Source organism: Chiloscyllium plagiosum, chromosome 6, assembly GCF_004010195.1.
Source record: "Chiloscyllium plagiosum isolate BGI_BamShark_2017 chromosome 6, ASM401019v2, whole genome shotgun sequence".
NCBI classification, from domain to species: Eukaryota; Metazoa; Chordata; class Chondrichthyes; order Orectolobiformes; family Hemiscylliidae; genus Chiloscyllium; species Chiloscyllium plagiosum.
In genome coordinates, this window is record NC_057715.1 from 98227484 (window position 1) to 98248133 (window position 20650).

The 20650-nt window shown below is 41.0% G+C and overlaps 1 protein-coding gene across 6 annotated transcripts in view; it reads left to right on the forward strand.

The window, feature by feature from the left end:
• Positions 1 to 20650, forward strand: part of LOC122550867 (CRACD-like protein) — a 197077-nt gene that overhangs the window by 128183 nt on the left and 48244 nt on the right. For all 6 annotated transcript variants that reach the window (XM_043692229.1, XM_043692230.1, XM_043692228.1 and 3 more), the window contains exons 3-4: positions 9966 to 10131; positions 15684 to 15822. In XM_043692229.1, the coding sequence (XP_043548164.1) occupies positions 9966 to 10131; positions 15684 to 15822 (305 nt within the window). The remainder of the gene's footprint in view (positions 1 to 9965; positions 10132 to 15683; positions 15823 to 20650) is intronic.

Below are 20650 nucleotides of genomic sequence, written 5' to 3' on the forward strand. Positions count from 1 at the left end.
ATTCAGCACCGCCCTCTTGACCTGCAGTCTTCTTCCCGACCTCTCCGCCCCCACCCCCTCTCCGGCCTTTCACCCTCACCCTCACCTCCTTCCACCTATCGTATTCCCAGCGCCCCTCCCACCCCCACCTTTTATCTTAGCCAACTTGGCACACCAGCCTCATTCCTGAAGAAGGGCTTATGCCCGAAACGTCGATTCTCCTGCTCCTCGGATGCTGCCTGACCTGCTGCGCTTTTCCAGCACCACACTTTTCAACTCACTTTCTCCCACATCCACAAGGATCTATTCCCTTCACCATCGACGCTTAGTAGCAGTAGTGTGCCCTAACCATAACACGCACGGTAGGAATTCACCAAAGATCGTTTGACAGCACCTTCAAACACCACAGCCACTTCCATTGAGAAAAACAAGAGCAGCAGATAAATGGGAACAAGTTCCCCGACTTAGAAATAAATTGCTATTCTTTCAGTGACATTGAATCAAAATCCTGGAACTCCCTCCATAACAGTATTGTGAGTCTACCTACGGCACATAGACTGCAGTGGTTCAAGAAGGAAGCTCACCACCGCATTCTCAAGCCCATAAGGGATGAGCAATAGACACCCATGTTCCATGATTAAATTTTTAAAAAATGTTAAAGTAGTGTGGTATCAGCTGCAGAAGATCCCTAATCTGTGAACCTGTGTGAATTTGTGTAACCCTAACCCTAATCCCATCATACTGCTCTTTAATCATTCAGATTGAAAATCCGAAACTAAACCAGGAAGTGTCAGAATATTCAACACAATGTAAAATCAGGCATAAAAACTGAAATAGCTATAAGGAAAGAAGTAAGAAATTAAGGAAGAGGGATATGTAAAGCAGATAAAAGGGATTTTTGATGTTTTTAATCAATCTGTTCAAAAGTGTTATGACATATTCCTGGGGAGGTGGGACCTGAGCCCAGATCACTTGGCTCAAAGGCAAGGTCATTGCCACTGCACCACAAGAGCCACTTCACCTGGTGAAGGAGCAGTGCTTCAAAAGCTTGTGGTTTCAAATAAACCTGTTGGACTATAACCTGACGTGGTATTTCTGAGAGGTATTAGTGCAATGAAGCTAGTGGTGGAGCACGACAAACCAGGGAACAACTTTCTGATTTTCATGTTTAATTTCATGTGCACGGGCTAGAAATTGATTTGTGTTATACCAGTGAGTGCTCATAGCCTCAGTGTCATTATTACCATAAAATCTGAGCCATTAATTCAGATAGTATTGGTGACATGTTCCTGGTTACCATAAATAGATTAACTGTTAAAGTAGTAGATTGAATAATGTTATACAAATGCATTTGATCATCAGTAATAAAAAGAATGATTTACAGCTGACTGTGTGTACATTTTAGCCTTGTGCACTGGTCTAAGATTATAGATATTACATTTTGTAGAGCCAAAAATTAAGATCAGGAAAAGGCAATTAAATTTTGCAATGGTAAGATGGCAGACAGAGAGGAATTTTTATTGCTATGTGCAATGATATAAAACCTGTTGTTGTGTCGCCATAGTCTTACCAGACCATAGGGGCTGCTCTCATTTAAGAGAAGTGACTGGTGGTGATATAACCTGAGGGCCACCAGACCTCAGGCAAGGGAAGAGGTTCAGAAGAAGTGTCCTTCATGGTAACCTCAAACCGGTGATGGGAATTGAACCCACATTGTTGGCATCATACTGCTCAGTAAGCCAACAATCCAGCCAATTGAGCTAAACCAATTCCCATAAGGGCTGTAACAAGAATAAATCCAGGAGCAGATTAATGTGAACATACACACAATGATAGTGGGGTCAGTGAACTGCCTATGGGGTGCACTGCACCAAGTAAACAAAGCTTCTGCAGTAACATTCCTCAAATGCATGAGCGCCACCACCTAGAAGAACAAGGCAAATGTTGCATGGGGATACTTTTCAAGGCTTAACCCACCATCTTATTTTATTTATCCTTACTTTGGATGAGGACGTCACAAGCATTTGTAGCTCATCCAGAATTGCTTTTGACCAGAGTGGCTTGCAAGGCCATTTCAGAAGGCACTTAAGCGTCAACCACATAACTGTACGTCAAGGAATGTAAACCAGAACAGGTACGGATAGAAGATTCCCTTCCCTAAAGCAGATTAGTGAACCAGATGGGTCTTCACACCAATTGACAGTGGTTGCACATTGCCATTAGGCTATCTTTTAGTTCCAGATTTATTTATGAATTCAAATTTCACTGTCTGTCTTGCTGGGATTTAATCCCATGTCTCCAGAACATTGGTTTGGGCCATTGCATACTACAAGGAAAGTGAGCCATTCATGCAGTGCTCCTGGACTTCCATGAACCAAAATGGACCATTTAGGAATGGAAGTAAAGAGGATAACACCCGTTAATACAGCAGGAGACATCTCACTGATTTCATTAAGATTTTCCTGATCTTAATTTTTGGCTCTACAAAACGTAATATCTATAATCTTAGACCAGTGCACAAGGCTGTTCTTAGCAATGTTATTTTACGTCTCTTCGTCATGGTGTGTGTCATTGGCTGAGTCAGCATTAATTACCTATTCTGAACTGCCCTGGAATTGAATGGCTTGCTAGGCCATTTCAGAGGGCGGTTAAAAGTAAGCCATATTGCTCTGGATTTGAAGACATATGTTGGCCAGATTGAGTAAAGCTGGAAGATTTCCTGTCCATTAGCAAACCAGATTGGCTTTTAAGATAATTGACTATAATCGCATGGTTGCCAATAGGTGAGCTTTGAATTCATTAAAATCTGGATTTAAAATTGCACCATCTGCCATGATAGGATTTGAATTTATGCCCTAGAATATTAGCCTGGTCTCTGGTTTGTTAGGAGAAGGTGAGGAATGTAGATGCTGGAGATCAGAGTCAAAAAGTGTGGTGCTGGAAAATCGCAGCCAGTTAGGCAGCATCTGAGGAATAGGACAGTCGACATTTCGAGCATAAGCTCTTATCAGGAATGAAACGTCGACTGTCCTGCTGCTCAGTTGCTGCCTGACCGGCTTTGCTTTTCCAGTGCCATACTTTTTGTCTCTGGTTTATTAGTCTATTAATATTACCACTACAGCAGCACCTCCCACAACCCTCCGGTGTCATACCTGTCATGATATCTGTGTATCTCCATATTTATTTAAATTAGAATATAATTACAATTCATGAACCAGATTGGATAGGGATTTTAAATCACCTTGGCATTTTCACCTGTTTGATATTTGTAGCCTAGGGTCACATTTTTCCCTCATCCAGTTCATGTGTGTGTCAGCAATGCAATTGTGGTAGGAAAGCATTGTAATAGTTGTTTTAAATTGGTTTCTGTCTCAGTTTATGAACACAATTGGCCCCACAAGTGGAAGGAGTGGCAGTGATAATGTCACTGGGCCTGTAATGTGGAGGTGCGGTGTTGGACTGGGGTGAAACAAGTTAAAAATGACCCAACACCAGGTTATAGTCCAACAGGTTTAGTTGGAAGTACAAACTTTTGTCACGCTATCCTTTCAGCTAGCTACCTAACGAAGGGACAGCGTGCCGAAAACTCATATCTCCAAAAAAACTTGTTGGACTTTAACCTGGTGTTGTGTGATTTTTAACGGGTCCTGTAATGCAGAGGCCCAGGATATAAGTCATGGGGCCTGCATTCAGATCTCTGTACAGCAGCTGGTGGATTTAAGTTCAGTTCTGATATCTGGAGGTAATCTCTAATGACAAACACTGTCAATTTCCATTTTAAAAAAACCTGGTTAATTCATGTCCTCTAGAGAAGAGAAGCTGCTATGTTTTCACTGATTAGTCTATGTCTGACTCCAGAGTCACAGTAATGCGGTTGACTCTGAAATGGTTCAGTTCAAGGGCAATTAGCGATGGACAATTCCTGACCTTAACACTGGTACCCACACCCTGTAAAGAATAAAAGAGAATAAACAAACAGTTCTGAAGAAGTGTCACGCCACCCAAAACATTAACTCTGATTTCTGTCCACAGATGCTGCCAGACCTGCTGAGCTTTTCCAGCAATTTCTGTTTCTGTTTCTGATTGACAGCAACCCAGATCTTTCAGTTTTTTAAACAGAGAAACAGTACCTGAAGAGGCTCAACTGATAGACAGATACACAAATTAATAAGGAACGCTAATGATATGTTGGCCTTCACCTGAAAGGAATTAGGATCCAAAAATGAATAAGTGATGCTTCAGTCATATAGAACCTTGGGCACCAAACCGAAAATACAAAAAGAGCCAATAGATGTGGAGCGGGTAAGTGAGTAGGAAGATGGACAGGTTAGGTTAGGTCAGGTCAGGGGATCTGGGAAGTTGAGGGTTGGGGGGGATGTTGGTGGGAAGGGAGGCCAGGCATAGGATAAGGCTGGGGATGGAGGCATTATGACACAAGTGAAGCCCCACTCACCTATCTGCTCCATGCTTCCCACTAACCCCCTACATGCATCCACTTATCATCCATCCTATCTACCGTTCCCCAGCCCCAACCTTCCTCCCTCTATTTACTTCAGCTCTCCCCTCCCCCTCCCCAGTCCTGATGAAGTGTTTCGGCCCAAAATGTTGACTTTCCCGCTCCTCAGATGCTGTGCTTTTCCAGCTTCACATCTACTGACTCTTGCTTCGAGCATCTGCAGTCCTTATTGTCTCAAGTAAGACATCTTGGCCTTGGAAAAGATGGAGTGCAAATTCATAAGAATGCCAGAAGGGCTTGAAGGATTACATGTGAGAAGAAGTAATATGAACTTGGCTTGTATTCCTTTCATTTCAGAGATCAGCCATGGTAGCAGCAGTTAATGATTTCCTCTGGTGGAGGAATCCAGAACAAGAGGGTGGAATCTTCCAAGCTCCTGAAAGACATGAGCAATGAGCAAGTCAGTTGGTAAATTCTGGAGAGAATGGCCAGATGAGATTCACAATGTTGAGAAAAACGATGAGAGCTTGGCTACTTGGGAGCAAAGGAGAAAGTGAGAGCTGCAGATGCTGGAGATCAGAGCTGAAAAATGTATTGCTGGAAAAGCTCAGCAGGTCAGGCAGCATCCAAGGAGCAGGAGAATTGACGCTTCGGGCATAAGCCCTTCTTCAGGAATGAGGAAGGTGTGCCAAGCAGGCTAAGATAAAAGGTAGGGAAGAGGGACTTGGGGGAGGGGCGTTGGGAATGCGATAGGTGGAAGGAGGTTAAGGTGAGGGTGATAGGCCAGAGAGGGGGTGGGGGGCGGAGAGGTCGGGAAGAAGATTGCAGGTCAAGAAGGCGGTGCTGAGTCGGAGGGTTGGGACTAAGATAAGGTGGGGGGAGGGGAAATGAGGAAGCTGGAGAAATCTGCATTCATCCCTTGTGGTTGGAGGGTTCCTAGGCGGAAGATGAGGCGCTCTTCCTCCAGGCGTCGTGTTGCCATGGTCTGGCGATGGAGGAGTCCAAGGACCTGCATGTTCTTGGCGGAGTGGGAGGAGAGTTAAAGTGTTCAGCCATGGGGCGGTTGGGTTGGTTGGTGCGGGTGTCCCAGAGGTGTTCTCTGAAACGTTCCGCAAGTAGGCGGCCTGTCTCCCCAATGTAGAGGAGCAAAATTGGGGAAGCATCTTTCGCACAAACTGCAGTGGAAGTTGTCACTTCTCAGTTTGACAGCTCTAGTCACAGATTTAAATATTAATATTTGTTAACGTTAAATATTAACAAATATTAAGAAAACCTTCCAATAAAAGCAAAGTACTGCAGATGCTGGAGATCTGAAATCAAAGCAGAACGTGCCAAAGAAACTCAGCATGTCTCGTAGCACCTGTGGAGAGAAAAAAAAGAGTTAAGAGTTAACGTTTCGAGTCCAATAACTTTTCCAAAGACCTTCTTTGGAATCCAGTTCTCTGGATTGAAGTGCTCAGCATTGATTGTACATTCAAAGTCCGGATTCCCGGATTCAGAATGCTACCCCTGAGCTGCGTCTCACATCTACTGAAAGGAAGTTGTTTCTTCAGCCTGAGCAGAAAGTGGCCATTGTTCCAGTGTACTTTAACATCTTGAGTTTTTTCTGGTAATGACAAGTCTTGCGTATTCAGGAACTGTTCCGTTAACTACAAAGAAACAGCAACTTCAGATTGGCCCAATTTCTGTTTCTTAACTTTCCAGTTTCCTTCATCTTTTTCAAATATTTTGGATGACCTGCAAGTTGGGCCAGCAGACACCTGTAATAAAAATAGTCAGGTGATGCATATTAAAGTTTGTCCAGCCTTTTCCTGAGTTGAATATATTAGCCCAATTCTAAAGCAGAATCCCTCCAATGTGTAGGAAACAGCTGTCAATAACCAATCAAAATTCTACGTAAATAAAAACCAATAGAAATTTTCTGCTTGGGAACTCTACAGCCTTACAGACTCAACAGCAACTTCAACAGTTTTGGGGTTTGAGATGTCTTTTCACATGTCCCTAGCCCAACCCCCACACACCAGGCTTTGTTATCACATTGTCTGCTATTACACACATTGTTAGCCACTAATTGTCCCCATTAATACCAATTCATTCTCCCAAGCTGATCATTATCCATTCCTTTACCTGTCTAACGGTCCTTCTCTCTCTTTGAGCTCTCCATGTATTGTTTATTCCTTACCCCCTCCCCCTACCCTATCTTTTGCATAAAAACAAACCTTTTCCGAGCTATCATCAGTTCTGAGATAGGGTGCCTTGACCTGAAACGTTAACTCTGGTTTTTCCCCATAGATGCTGCCAGACCTGCTGAACTCTTCCAGCAGTTTCAGTTTTTGAAACTCTACTTATACTGTTACCATGAATAAGTAATTCAAATCAATAATCTTAATCAATAATCAGGCATTTTACATTGGTCAAAAATACAATTTAGATTCACCTACAAATTGCCTTGGCAACTTTCATTTGGTTAAAAGGTGCAACATGTTAAAAACATTGACAGTCTTCTTTATTTAAATGGATTTGGGATTGTTCTCAATATTAGTTCTCTTTGCTGATTTTAGGAAGTAGATAACTACAAAATGAATGTCTCCTTTCTCAGAAAGTCTTGAGGTTGTTTTGGCACTGCTCCAACTGATAGAGCAATGGGACAGACACTGGCTTGGACAAGCTAGAAGTCCCATCACTTCTGGATGTTTAACTTTTTAAACATCATCGAGAAATGGGACAGTTGTGACTTGGTTGCATAAAAATGCAGATGATTAAAAAGAGCTTTGCAGTTCATCTGGATGGCTTTATCTTACCATAACCTGGGGGTATTATAATGCAGTGTATTGACAGGGTAGATATCGAAAAGATATTTTTCCTTGGAGTATAGATGAGAACTAGGACAAGCAGTTTACAAATAAGGAGTCTTCCATTTTAAGATATAGATGAAGGGAATTTTTGTTTAGTTGCGATCCAGTCAGTTAACAGATCCTCCTGGTGCCTCAAATATGTGTAAAAATAATATTGCGCAAGTAAGAAATGCATCCGAGGAGCTGGAGAATCGATGTTTTGGGCATCTCCTGCTCTTCGGATGCTGCTTGACCGGCTGTGCTTTTCCAGCACCACATTCACGACTTTTCTCAAAGTAAGAAATGCCTTTGGTTTGTTTGTTGGATAGAGTCAAACTTCAAACTTTTTCCCTTCATATGCTCTGGGAGGCAAATGCCTCGTGGTGCTATCGCTAGACTATTACTGCAGAAGCTTAGAATGTTTTGGGGACCTCGGTTCAAATCCCACCATGGTAGATGGTGGAATTTGAATTCACTAATAATCTGGAATTACGAATCTATTGATGGCAATTGTTTGGAAAAACCTGTCTGGTTCACTAATGTCCTTCAGGGAAAGAAGTCTGCCATCCTCACCTGGTCCAGCCTACATGTGACTCCAGATCCACAGCAATGTGGTTGACTCTCACCTGACCTGAGAAATGGCCTAGCAAGCCATTTGTTTCAAAGAGAGGCAACTAGGGACGGATAATAAATGCTGGCCAGCCAGCAACTTCCAAGAATGAATTTAAAAAAGACCAAACTGCTTCAGTGACTATATATGGGTATTTTTATGAATAAAGTGTGTTTTGAATTTAAAACAAAATATTTTTTTCTCTGAAGGTCTTGAATCCATGGAATTTCCTTTGCCAAAGAGCAGAATGAAGTGTGATTGATTAGATGACTTAAAGTGTGGAAACAGGCCCTTCGGCCCAACAAATCCACACTGACCCTCCGAAGAGCAACCCCACCCAGACCCAGACCCATTCCCCTACATTTACCCCTTCACCTAACAATACAGGCAATTTAGCATGGTCAACCTGCACATCTTTGGACTATGGGAGGAAACCCACACAGACAGAGGGAGAATGCGCAAACTCCACACAGACAGTTGCCCGAGGCAGGAATTGAACCTGGGTCTCTGGCGCTGTGAGGCAGCAGTGCTAACCACTGTGCCACCAAGATTAGATTCCCTACAGTGTGGAAACAGGCCCTTCGGCCCAACAAGTCCACACCGATCCTCCAAAGAGTAACCAACCCAGACACATTACTGCAGTGCTAACCACTGTGCCACCAAGATTAGATTCCCTACGTGTGGAAACAGGCCCTTCGGCCCAACAGGTCCACACCGATCCTCCAAAGAGTAACCAACCCAGACACATTACTGACTAACGCACCTAACACTGTGGGCCAATTCCTGTGACCTGCAGGCCTTTGGACTGAGGGAGGAAATCCACACAGACACAGGGAGAACGTGCAAACACCACACAGACAATCACCCGAGGCTGGAATCGAACCTGCGACCTGGCTGCTGGAAGTCAGCAGTGCTAACCACCGAGTCACCGTGCCTCCCCACTCATTGAATATTTTAAAAGCAGATTTAGATAGAATCAGGGCTACCAAGCAAGACACAGGTTATCACGGGGAAGAGATTTGAGGCAACAGTCAAGTCATCCATGATCTAATCAATTGGTGAAGTGGCTTCAAGAGGCAGATTAGCCTGGTCTCACTCCTAATTCAAATGTTGTATGTACATACACTTTTCTTGCCTTTGAGTTTCCTTGTTAAAGTCCAGCAGATTAAAAACAACATGACACAAGTTCCTGGGAGCCTTAACATTAGACCAGCCATTGTTTGGAGATAACAAAATATTGTGAGACAACATCTTTGTGTTGTACTAGATATAAATAGACTGCTTCACTCTGTATGCTGAGCATGAATCACAATGTCTGACTGAAAAGACATGTATCATAATCAGTCATTGAAATATATAAATCAAACAGTGGTTTGCAGATAAGAGGTGATGCTGGGCTATGGGCAACGTTTTGCCTACAGCAACCCACTGCAAGATTATCCTCCATTGGAAGCTGTTCTCTTACTGGTGCAGTGTGGAACGAAAAAGCACCTATAGCTTTGTACTTGGATGTTAATGTCACAATTACGATAAGAGTTACACAAACACTTTACAAGTCCATTATAACAGTATATATTGTCCAGGGGAGTAGGGACTGGGCGCTGTCCTATTTATACATCACATGAGCTATGGAAAAAATTTCAAATGAAAATAGCAAACTGGTTATGCAACCGAATAAATTAAACTCTGTTTCTGCCCATGTTTAAGTTATACCAATCTCCTTCAGTGTCACCTTTTAAGTTCGAAGCAATGAGCAGTAGATTATTTGCTCATTTCAAAGTTTTAATCATTTAACCAGGATAAATGCAGCTTAAAACATTGAAATAATTTTTTTGGACATAGTTAAATGTATTTAGCCAAAGAGACATTTTGACTAAGAAGGAAGGCATTCATCCTACTGCATCATGTTTTCTATGTTTATTGACTTCAGAAAAATCAAGTCCTGGGCCTAATAAAATAGCCAACCCAAAATGTTAATTTGTCTTTCTCTTTCAGGTACTGACTGACCAGCTGTGGATATGTTTTTTGACATTTTCGGTTGTCTTTGTAGATTCATCATTTGTGACATTGCTTTGTACATTTATAGGGAAAAAGAAGTCAAAATTCAAATCTTTCAAGAAGCTTTTTGTTAAAAAGAAGAGAAAGGAATTTGTTGTCAATGCAGAGAAACCAAATATGAAGATGAGCCAGTCGGCAGGTGATGTCACAATTCCAGAGTCTGTCATCCCAGAGCTTGGGGAGAACGATCAGGGGTAGGACATTTAACAGAAATGAATTGTCGCAAATCTTAATTACTGTTGCTTATCAATTTTGCCAAGAGTAAATCACTTTCATATTTCATGCTGTTGATTTACACATGTTGACAATGTTTTAATAATTTATTTGAAAGTAAGGGAAACTGATATCCTAAAGCCATTGTTACAGTGCCTATGAAATCTAGTAATTAACTTGGCGGGCTTTACGTGAATTCTGAGGCAAGATATTTGTTGTAATGTCTGTCTTCGAGCTCTTCAGTTAGCAGTATTTATCATCACTGGTTCATAAAACACCCATCCTAATTACTTTGGAATATGAAAATGATTTGCATATTTTGATATAAAGTATGATCTTTTCTGGAAAGGTTCAACAAGGCTGATTATTTAGCTGTCAATTGCTGCACCTTTTATTGTATAATTGTCTGTGAATCAATGTGATTCCTCTAATGTATGCCTCAAATGACAATGTTTGATAAATAGTTCACCATCCTCACACAGAAATTGCATTAAGAAGTACCCTGTTAATGATCATGCCTTGACTTGCATATTATGGATGATGTGATAGTAAGGACTGTCCTTGCAAATTGATGGGATTGCTTTCTTCTTCTAGTGAACAAGACCAGTAAGAACAGTGAAATTTAGATGAGTCTCAGGAATCATGTTCAAATGGAAATAATAAGTGTAAAATATTAATTAATTTCAAGTCATTGGAGGGACTTGTATTAATTTCTGTTTTGCAATGCCAGTCTTTTTCTTTCAGTTTAAAAGGATTTATCTAAGACTAACAACAGAGAGCTGCATTAATGAATGTAGATTAACTCCACCAAGCTTCTAAAGCAAATTGTCTGAGAGTCAAGTCTCTCTGATGCTGAGCTAAGAACACGGGCAATAAAATGGGCTGTATCTTCAGTACTTGTTTCACTTTCAGTCTGCTTCCTTTAGTTCAAAATTATTCTTTGCAGTATAAAAAAGTGGGAATTTGATCATTTTAATTAAGTAATTCAAATAATATGACAAGATTAGAATTTAATGCTAAAATAATTGAAGTAATCATTTACAGACAATGATTGTGAATTAAGGATAGGATATTTCCATTTCTCTTTTAGCACTGCCTCTGACAATTTAATTTATTTTCTTCTGTCATTTACTTGAAAAGAAGTGAACAAGAAAGACCAATAGAATAACACTCTGTTCTACATTAATATGTGCAAAGAAATAATGATTTTCATTTATATAGAGCTTTTTCTGCCACCAAGTGCTTTACAGCCAATGAAAGCGTTTCAAGTGTAATCAGGGTTGTAATATACAGTAATTCATAATCCAGCCATTTTTCAAACATGCAGAGCAAAGTGATCATGACCAGATTAGCTGCTTTTAGTTGAGGGTTGAATATTGACCAAGACTTCCTGTTGTTCTTTAAAGTAATGTCTGCTCTTGGTAACTCCCTCATCTGTGTCAGAAATTTCTAAGGTTTGTGTGCAAAACGCAAGTTCGATGTGTCCAGTGTAACACTGAAGGGCTACTGTACTGCCTGAGGTGCTGCTTTTCAGCTGAGACATTAAAATGAGGCTTTAGCTGCTTGTCCAATGGATGTAAGTGATCCAGTGGCACTACTTTGAAGAAGTTCAGGGGAATCATCCCTGGTGTCCAGACCAATTCTTACACTTCACAAGAATACCAATGCTTTTAGACCATATTGTGCTATCCAGTGGTCATAAAAGGTGCTGCAAACTTTACACTTTAAGCGTTTTCATTGGCTGTAAAGTGCTTGCTGACACAAAAGGCTCTATATAAATGAAAGTCGTCATTTTTTTGCACATTTGAATGGAGAACAGAATGCACAGTGGTGTTAAAGTTGTATTCTATTGGTTTTTCTTATTCACTTTTTCTCAAATAAATGACAGAAGAAAATAAATTTTCATTCCATGGGATTTTTAACAAGAGCTAGCTCCTATTGGAAATCATGTAACAATCAATGGCAGTATCTTGCTAAGGGCTGATCTGGAGGCACTCCAGAATTGTAAAGGAAGAAATAAAATTGAGTCAGGCTTTAGAAACCAACTTGCATTTAGTTATATAAAGGGAGAACAACAGAGTTATTTCTTACCCTGAAACTGACAGGAGTGAAAACTCCAGGAACAGACTTGCCTGTAGCTGTCTCCCTCCAGTCTGGGTAAAGCAGCCATTGCAAATTATCCCAGCCTGCAAAAGGAATGGTGATGAAAGGCTGGCCAAGACCCCAGCAGAACACAGCAGTCCAGATTACACTTTTATCCCGAGAGGTTTAGCTATCTGTAGAGTACAACAATAAGTGCAGTACACTCAGTGGGGGAGCAGGCAATGCAGATTGAATAACCAAACCCATACTGTTGTAGCTCAACATGTGATTTTGGCTGTCAGTTTGGAGGTTTGGATTTGCCATGCTTTTCCTTTCAGAGTGGATATGACATGAACACACTTGCTGAAAGTTTGCAGAGTGCTTTTAATCTGAGGCCTTAACATGACCTATTCTTTGAAGGGAAGAGAAAGAGTTAGGTGGACTTGGGCCACAGGTTGTCAAGCTCATTGCATTTGGGGAAAAAGAAAATCAAATATTTTCTCTAAATAAATTTACTTCCTCCTCAATCTGCGTTTAGAAATTTGACTTGAATTTTAAATGTTATTGTCCAGTTTATATTTTCAGTGTAGTGCCCGCACTTCCTTCATAGTTCAAAATAAGAAAAAAACCTTTTCATGGAAACACTTAAAAAATCTTTACATCATAGCAACTGTCTTGTGCTGTTATCATAGAATCATTGAATCAAACAGTATAAAAGTGGCCATTTGGTCCATCAGATCTACACCAACAAAGCTACTATAAATCTACAGATGTTATGATGTTTTAATTGCTCATCCAAGTTCTGTTTAGAGGTTGTGAGGTTTTCTACCTCAACCAACCTCCCAGGCAGTGCATTCCAGATCCCCACCAGCCTCTGGATGAAAATTGTTTCCTTAAGTCCCCTCTGAACCTTCCAACTTAAAATTATGTGGCCTTGTTATTGACCCTTCAATGATGGGAATAGCTCCTTTCTGTCCACTCTGTCCATGCCCCTCATTACCTTATAAACCTCAATCAGATTGCCTTTCAGCCTTCTCTACTATAAAGAAAACAACCCAGCCTATTCAGTCTCTCTTCATAGACAAGCAGAAGGCTGGAAGAACACAGCAAGCCAGCCTTTCTTCATAATTAAACTGCCCCATCCCAGTAATTCTGGTGAGGAATCTTCTCTGCATCCCTTATGTACAATTATATCCTTCCTGTAGTGCGGTGACCAGAACTGCACATAGTATTCTAGTTGTGGCATAACCAAAGTTTTGTACAACTCCAATATAATCTCCCTGCTCTTATAATTTAACTGATAAAATTATGAGGTGGGATTGCACAAAAATTGCCAGTTTTCTGTATAATTTAGAAGGTTAAGGGGTGATCTGATCAAAGTCTTCAAGATATTAACAGGAAAAGGCAGGGCAGAAAACCATTTCCACTGATTGGGGATTCTAGAACTAAGGGGCATAGTCTGAGAATTAGGGTCAGACTGCTCAGGAGAGATGTGAGGATCTTCTACACACAAAGGGTGGGAGATGCTTAGAACTCTCTTCCACAAATGGCAAAGGATGCTGGATTAGTTGTTAATTTTAAATTTGATAAATATTTGTTCTACAAAGGCATTAAGTGATACGGGCCAAAGGATGGCATAAGGGGTGTAAAACCACAGCTTAGCCATGGTCTCATTGAATGGTAAAACAGGCTCGAGAGGCTGAATGGCCTATTCCTCTTCTTATGTTCCTTTAAGAGCAAGTGTCCCATGTCCTTCTTAACTATCCTATTAACCTGTTCTGTCACCTTCAGGGATCTGTGGACAAGAATCCAAAGGTTCCCTCTGCTCCTCAGAGCATTCTAGTGTTCTGCCATTTATTGAGTACTCCCCTGACTTGTTACTTCTTCCCAAGTCATTGCCTCACATTGATCTGGTTAAATGTGATCTGCCATTGATCTGCTCATTTGACCAATCAGTTTATATCCTCCTGTAACCTTAGGCATTCTTCATCACTGTCAACCGCCTGGCCAATTTTCAAGTCCATAAGCTTACTTATCATCCACCCGCAATATTTTCTTTTATGAGATTTATATTTATCATGAGCAAGAAAGGATCCAGCACTGACCCCTGTGGTATACCACTGGACACCAGCCTCCAGTAGCACAAACAACCTCCAACCACCACCTTGTGTCGCCTGCCACTAAGCCAATTTTGAATCCGATTTGCCAAGTTATCCTGGATCCAATGTGTTTTTATCTTCTCTATTATGACTAGCACGATCCTGCTGCATACAAAACAGTGAATTATTGGATACAGCAGTCCGTCTTTCGTTATCCATCTAATTGGAATTAGGTTGTGAATTTGCATTTTTACAATTATGGTACTTACCAATAATTATACCCAACTATTCTACTTTAATCTGCTTAGACTGCTGGCTTAAATTATAGAAAAGCCTAATCATCCCTATTTTCATTTGGTTTCATTCAACCGCCTTCTTGGTTATGCAAGAGGCCAGTCAATGGTTATTTGATGAGCATGTACCAAAATTTATACACTTGGGCAATTTGTAATTTGATTTAATTTTTCTAATGAGGTGAAATTTATTTTTCGATAAATGAATTTAATTTGTGCAGAATAGGACTCCTTAAAAAATATGGAATCCTGCCACAATACTAACAAAGTAATTGTGATGAATGTGGAGTAGCTCAGTGCACAAAGTCTCCAGCTCTCTTTCTGAGAATGGTTCGTATATATTGTGAAAAAGCTGTTAATGCGGGAAACAGCTATGGTTCTGTGACCCGCTGTTTTCTTGCATGTGCCACACCCACTCTTCCCCAGAAACCTTCTTGGTGTTTTAGCGGGTGGAAAACGTTTTTAATCTGTTGTCTTTCAATCTCCCAGAGTTGCAAAGCTTCCTCCTGAGAATGGTTAAAACACCTGGAATGTACCCTATGACACCGCAGGGCAGTGTTTTGGAAGGTTCATTCTTGGAGATCATCACGTCGCTATTGGGTCTTGTCAGAGTCTGAATAGATTATCATGGGAGCAATTAAGAACAAACAAAAACAGCACCATATTTTGTCTTAATTTTGGAGGAGTTATGATTTTTTGGATATTGCTGTTTTTGTAGTCACTGCTAATAACATCTTCTGTATAGGTTTGATATGTTTCTTACAACATTTTGATTTCTAGTGCATAAAATAGCATAATCTCTGGGTTTAAAGTACCTAGTCTTCAAGTGTGTTCAAAATATCATTAGAAAAGGGAATTCAAGTTGGAGTTTTGCTTATCTGTTAATGTTTAGTGGTCAGCATTGTCCTAAATTCTAATGTTGAATTCCCATGATACAGTACAGCCTCTGTTGACCATTAACAATGTTGTTAATGGAACAAATTATCTCAACACGACGTTGTTGACGCTTTGTGTAGCTACAGCATATGGTACAGTCGTCTTGTTTGTTTCCTCTTGTAGTGCTTACAAAATTATCATGGGAACCAGAGCCCTGTCACATGACAGTATCTTCATCCCAGACACATCTGTGCAACAACCTGTTAAGCCTGTTCGAGTGTTTTCCCAGGAGAGTGTCTCTGGACCTATCAAAGCTTTACAGGTAATGATCAAGTAATATCTACGAACACATGCTGTAACATCATAAACATAATTTAATTTTTTTTATATGTAAGTTTGTCTGGGCGATCATAACAAGGTTTATAACCATAGAGAGTGGCTTATGATGCAGTCAAAACAGGTTGCCTATTAACTTATAAATCCTTCCCAACATATACAATGGTAGGTGGTAGGAATGGGAAAGATTCCTGGTCAGCCATGTGTGGAATGAAATTGGAGGTCAGTTTCTAATCAACCTGTTCAGGTGTGGAACCATCACTACCCATATTTCCAGACTACAATCTGCATGTAAAAGTGTCTGAAACCTCAGCAATCTAAACTCTTTGGCTGGGGCTGCAGGGTAGTGCAAGTACAATTTGTTCAATTCACTGAATGCCAGTGTGGATCAGATGGTGCCAACAGCGGCTCGGTGGTTAGCACTGCTGCCTCACAGGGCTAAGGACCTGGGTTCGATTCCAGCCATGGGCGACTGTCTGTGTGGAGTTTGCACATTCTCTCCATGTCTGTATGGGTTTCCTCCCACAATCCAAAGATGTGCAGGTCAGGACATGCTAAATTGCCCATTGTATCCAGGGATGTGTCCAGGTGGATTAGTCATGGGAAATACAGGGTTACAGGGATATGGTAAGGAGGGATGGTGGGTGAAGCTGGGTGAGATGCTGTTTCGAGGGCTGTTGTGAACATGATGGTCTGTAGGGGTTTTGTGATTCCATGGATCTATCCCTGTTCTGACTGGAGTGGATTGGGAGCCTGCTTCCTTGCCCACCCATGGTGGAGGTCATGGCACCATGGGCCAGACCTATATGGCCCGACTCCATTATGAGTCCAAACAGTGAGCTGTCTTCTTTAGTCCATGGAACATTTCAGATGAGTTTATTTCTGTCCTTGCCTCATGTACTCCCACATGTCCTTTCCATCGAGAGTCACTGTTAGAAGTGGGCATGTGTTGATAGTCTAATTTGAACGAAAGCTATACTGCAACAATACCTTTTTAGCTCAATTCAAACAATACTACCACTGCTTATGTGATGGTTATAAAATTACCATTGTGTGGGTATAATCTAACACTGAGCACTTTTGATAACCCTATCATATTATTTTCCCATTTATCACAATCAGTATTTCTGAATGCTGATTGAACTGTAACTCAAGCTGAGGACAACTAGGCGTCCAACAAAGGAGTTTGACTCTGGCCAGAAGGCAGTTTACTCACATTAGTTATATGTGCCATGGTTACTATGTCAATATTAATCCTTATAGCAGATCTACTTCCCAGTAATGTCATCCTTCTGTTACTGCATTATGTTGAGCTTCTAAACAAATAAACCATACAAGTCTTGCCAATATCCAGGCTTGAAAAATAAAGAACTATCTCTTACCCTATTTGACAAAAACAGGGGCATTACCACAAATGCATTATTTACTGTGGCCCTTATTGACAATTTTCATTTGGCATTATTTTCCAGTATGTTTACTTACAAACCACTTGCCTCCTGATGATTCTCTTGGGATAATGCTTATTGACAAAGATAGGAGCTCACTCTCCCACTCTCCTACGGGGAAAATAGGTGAGAGGCTGACGTAAGATTATTTGGAATTCATATCCAAAGATTACTTGAGGTACAAAGGGACTTGTATAAAAAAAAGCCTACTTGTTTGACAAGTGAAGAAACCTATTAATTCACATGTTTATAAAACATTGCAAGTGAATTAGCTTGTAACCTAAAAAAAAGCCATAACAGTAGCTCACATGATCATTTCCCTTCCACTCTGTCTCATGTAACACAGTTTATAAATCACACATTGGGTTAAAGAAACAGCACTGACTAGAGGAGTCATTAATAATTGCACTGTAGGTGCAATACAGGTGAATATTGCAGTTGGAAATCGGGATTTCTGCCCTCCCTGTGCTTGTGTAAAATAAATTCAGGTGCGATCATGTCTGGTCACTAACCTGAGATTACCATGACTGTCTCTGATAATATGAAATTCAAGAAGGTGTTGACATCGGCAGCATTCTGACCATTAAATCTCATTAAAGACCATAAAACAGAGACACAGAAGTAGGCCATTCAGCCTATCGAGTCTGCTGCACCATTCAATAAGATCATGGCTGAGCTGATAATTTTCAACTCCACTTTCCTGCCTTTTCCTCATAACCCTTGACTCCATTACTGATTAAACATATGCATCTCTGATTTGAGTAAACATAATGATCAAACCTCAACAACCTTCTGTGGTAAACAATTTTATAACTTCATTACCCTCTGAGAGAAGAAATTCCTTTTCATCTCTGTCTTAAATGGATGACAATTTAATTTATTAACAAACCAGTCGACTGGTGTTTTACATTACTCATTCTGTATTTTGGGTTTGGAGTTGCTTACTGAGTGACTCTCCTCGTGGGAGTAATGTATACAAGAGAAAACTGAACAAGCAGTGAAAGGGTGAGAAGGTGGAGGAAGAAGAGGATGAAATCTGGCCAAGGGCAGGCATGCCCTGTGATCCTGGCACTTGTAAAAGCTGCTGCTATTGAGTAACAGCATGCAAAGAGGAGAGACAACAGCAGTTGGACAAAGGTTTAATATATCTCCAAATGCCGGGGCACAAGATCCTGCAAAGACAGCCTCTGTCTGTCAGGAGACGGGCACCTCACTATATAACATGTTGGCTGAGAGGTTTGCCTCCAGTTGTGTTGGTAGACTCTTGTACTTGTGGTGTTGAAGGTTATGTGACTTTGGTTTGATTTTGCCTAAAGGTCCTTCCATGCATTATCTGGAAAACCTCGTGAGATATCACAGGCAGCAATCCCTCACTGCATAAAGGATTTGCAGATGCTATGTTGTGGCTTGCTCATGAGCCAGGTCATTATGAACAGCTACAAGAAAGCAAATGTAAATTGAATCAATTCAATTTCAAATTAGATACAAAAAAATGGCATGAAGTGCAGCAAAGCAAGACTGGATTCAGAGAGAGAGAAAAAAACTACAGAATAGTAAAACAAAAGACATTGTTCTCATTTTCACTTTTAAAGTCCCTGAAGCAATGAGACTGCTTGAATGTCATAATTTTAGGTTGGCAATACTTAATAATTAATATATCATTTGAACTATACTTAAACTTCAAATGATGAGACAACTTTCGGTGGCAAGTTCAGTTTGTGTCTACTGTGTAAGTGCTGCAACGTCATGACATTCAGTGCATATCAGTATTGAAACTGGAAACAAGACCACTGTTTTTGCAAAGTTAAAGGCATGTCATCTTGAACAGCAGCTTTTGGATATTCACATTTAACTGTCCAAAAGGGTCTCCTCTGAAGTGGTGTCTAATTGACAATGTGCACTATTAGGCACATTTGTGCCTAATTGACAATGTGCACTATTAACCTCTTTGTTATTATGAGAGCAAACCTTGGCCAGCTTTACACAGCTTCCTCCAGAATACAGTCCGATTAGACTCCATATTTCACACTGCTACATAGGACCCCTATTGATATCTCTATGGCCAGGAAACTAAAACAGACGCCAACAGTCTTTCACTGATTAAATCATTCAGTCACTTAAACCATTAGTGCACCTGAATCCTCCAAGTTGTTGTTCCATCCAATAGCAAACCTGCAGCTACTCAAAGTGCAGTAGAATGTGCAACCACATCAATTGGAATTTGTCTTCCATTAGTTGACATAACTGAGTGCTCTGTAAAAATTCACCCATTGAAGATGTGATATTTAAAGGAAATTAAAGTGAACTTCCATGTTGACAGAGCACCCATGTGTTACAGTCAGTAAATGTCTGTCAGGATTAGTCATGTGGGAGGCAGTGGTGAGATCAGAAACAAGTTCCAGCCAACACTTTGTGCAGGGTAATGTTCAGAATTTCATTTTACTGGTACCATTACCTTGTCCTTCTTTATTCTCCCGAGATAACCTAGGCCTGGGACATTGGGAGTTCCCTTTCTACTCTGCAGACTATAGGAGTAGGGTCATCAATAAAAGCTTTTGAAACCTTCAACGAAGAAAAAACTGTCAATTTTAGTCTTGAAAATTTCACCTGACCAGTACTTCAGATGTTACTATGCAGCATATACTCCATGAATTCAATTGCTAAATTAGTTAGAACTGCACCCTTTCCAATCTATTCTGCTCCTCCTACACTTCTACCTACGCCCAACTCCTCTTTTATTTAACTCAGTCAGAGTTGCATTGAAGTTTTTAGAGGGTCTTTTGCAGTGAGGGTAGGGAGATTTCTCACAGCATATTACAAAATGTGCCTCACTGTTAACCTAAAACACCCTTAAGTCTCTTTCGCATCTAATTTCTGTCCCACCTGACCATGCACTGCGGCTGGAACAACTTGCAATTCAGCAGGTATAGCCAAAATTTGACATCCTTTGCACCCGTGCCATCTTTGAAAGCCTGCACCTTGATAGGCACCATCAGTTCAGAGCTGCCCAGCCACTGTTACAGAAATTTGCCCGGGACATGGCAGACAGGGGGAAATCGCTTTGGTAAAGGAACTGGAGATTCTGCTGGATGGGGTGGTGCCAACATGGGACTTCTACTCCTTCAGAACCAGCAGGAGAGGCCATAACACTGGACCATGCCAGCCTGGTCAGAGGTTGCCACCCAGTTTAGAGCACTTTTAAGGAGGAATCTTGGAGGAATGCCTTTAGGAAGACCATCACTGACCACCTCCACTCCACCAGAGAAAGTGCCATTACCTTCCCTCTGCTACCTCACACTCTACCTCTGTTACTGTACCCACCTCCCCTGCTCTGCCTTTCTCGCTATTTCCTGCAGCACCTTCCTTCAC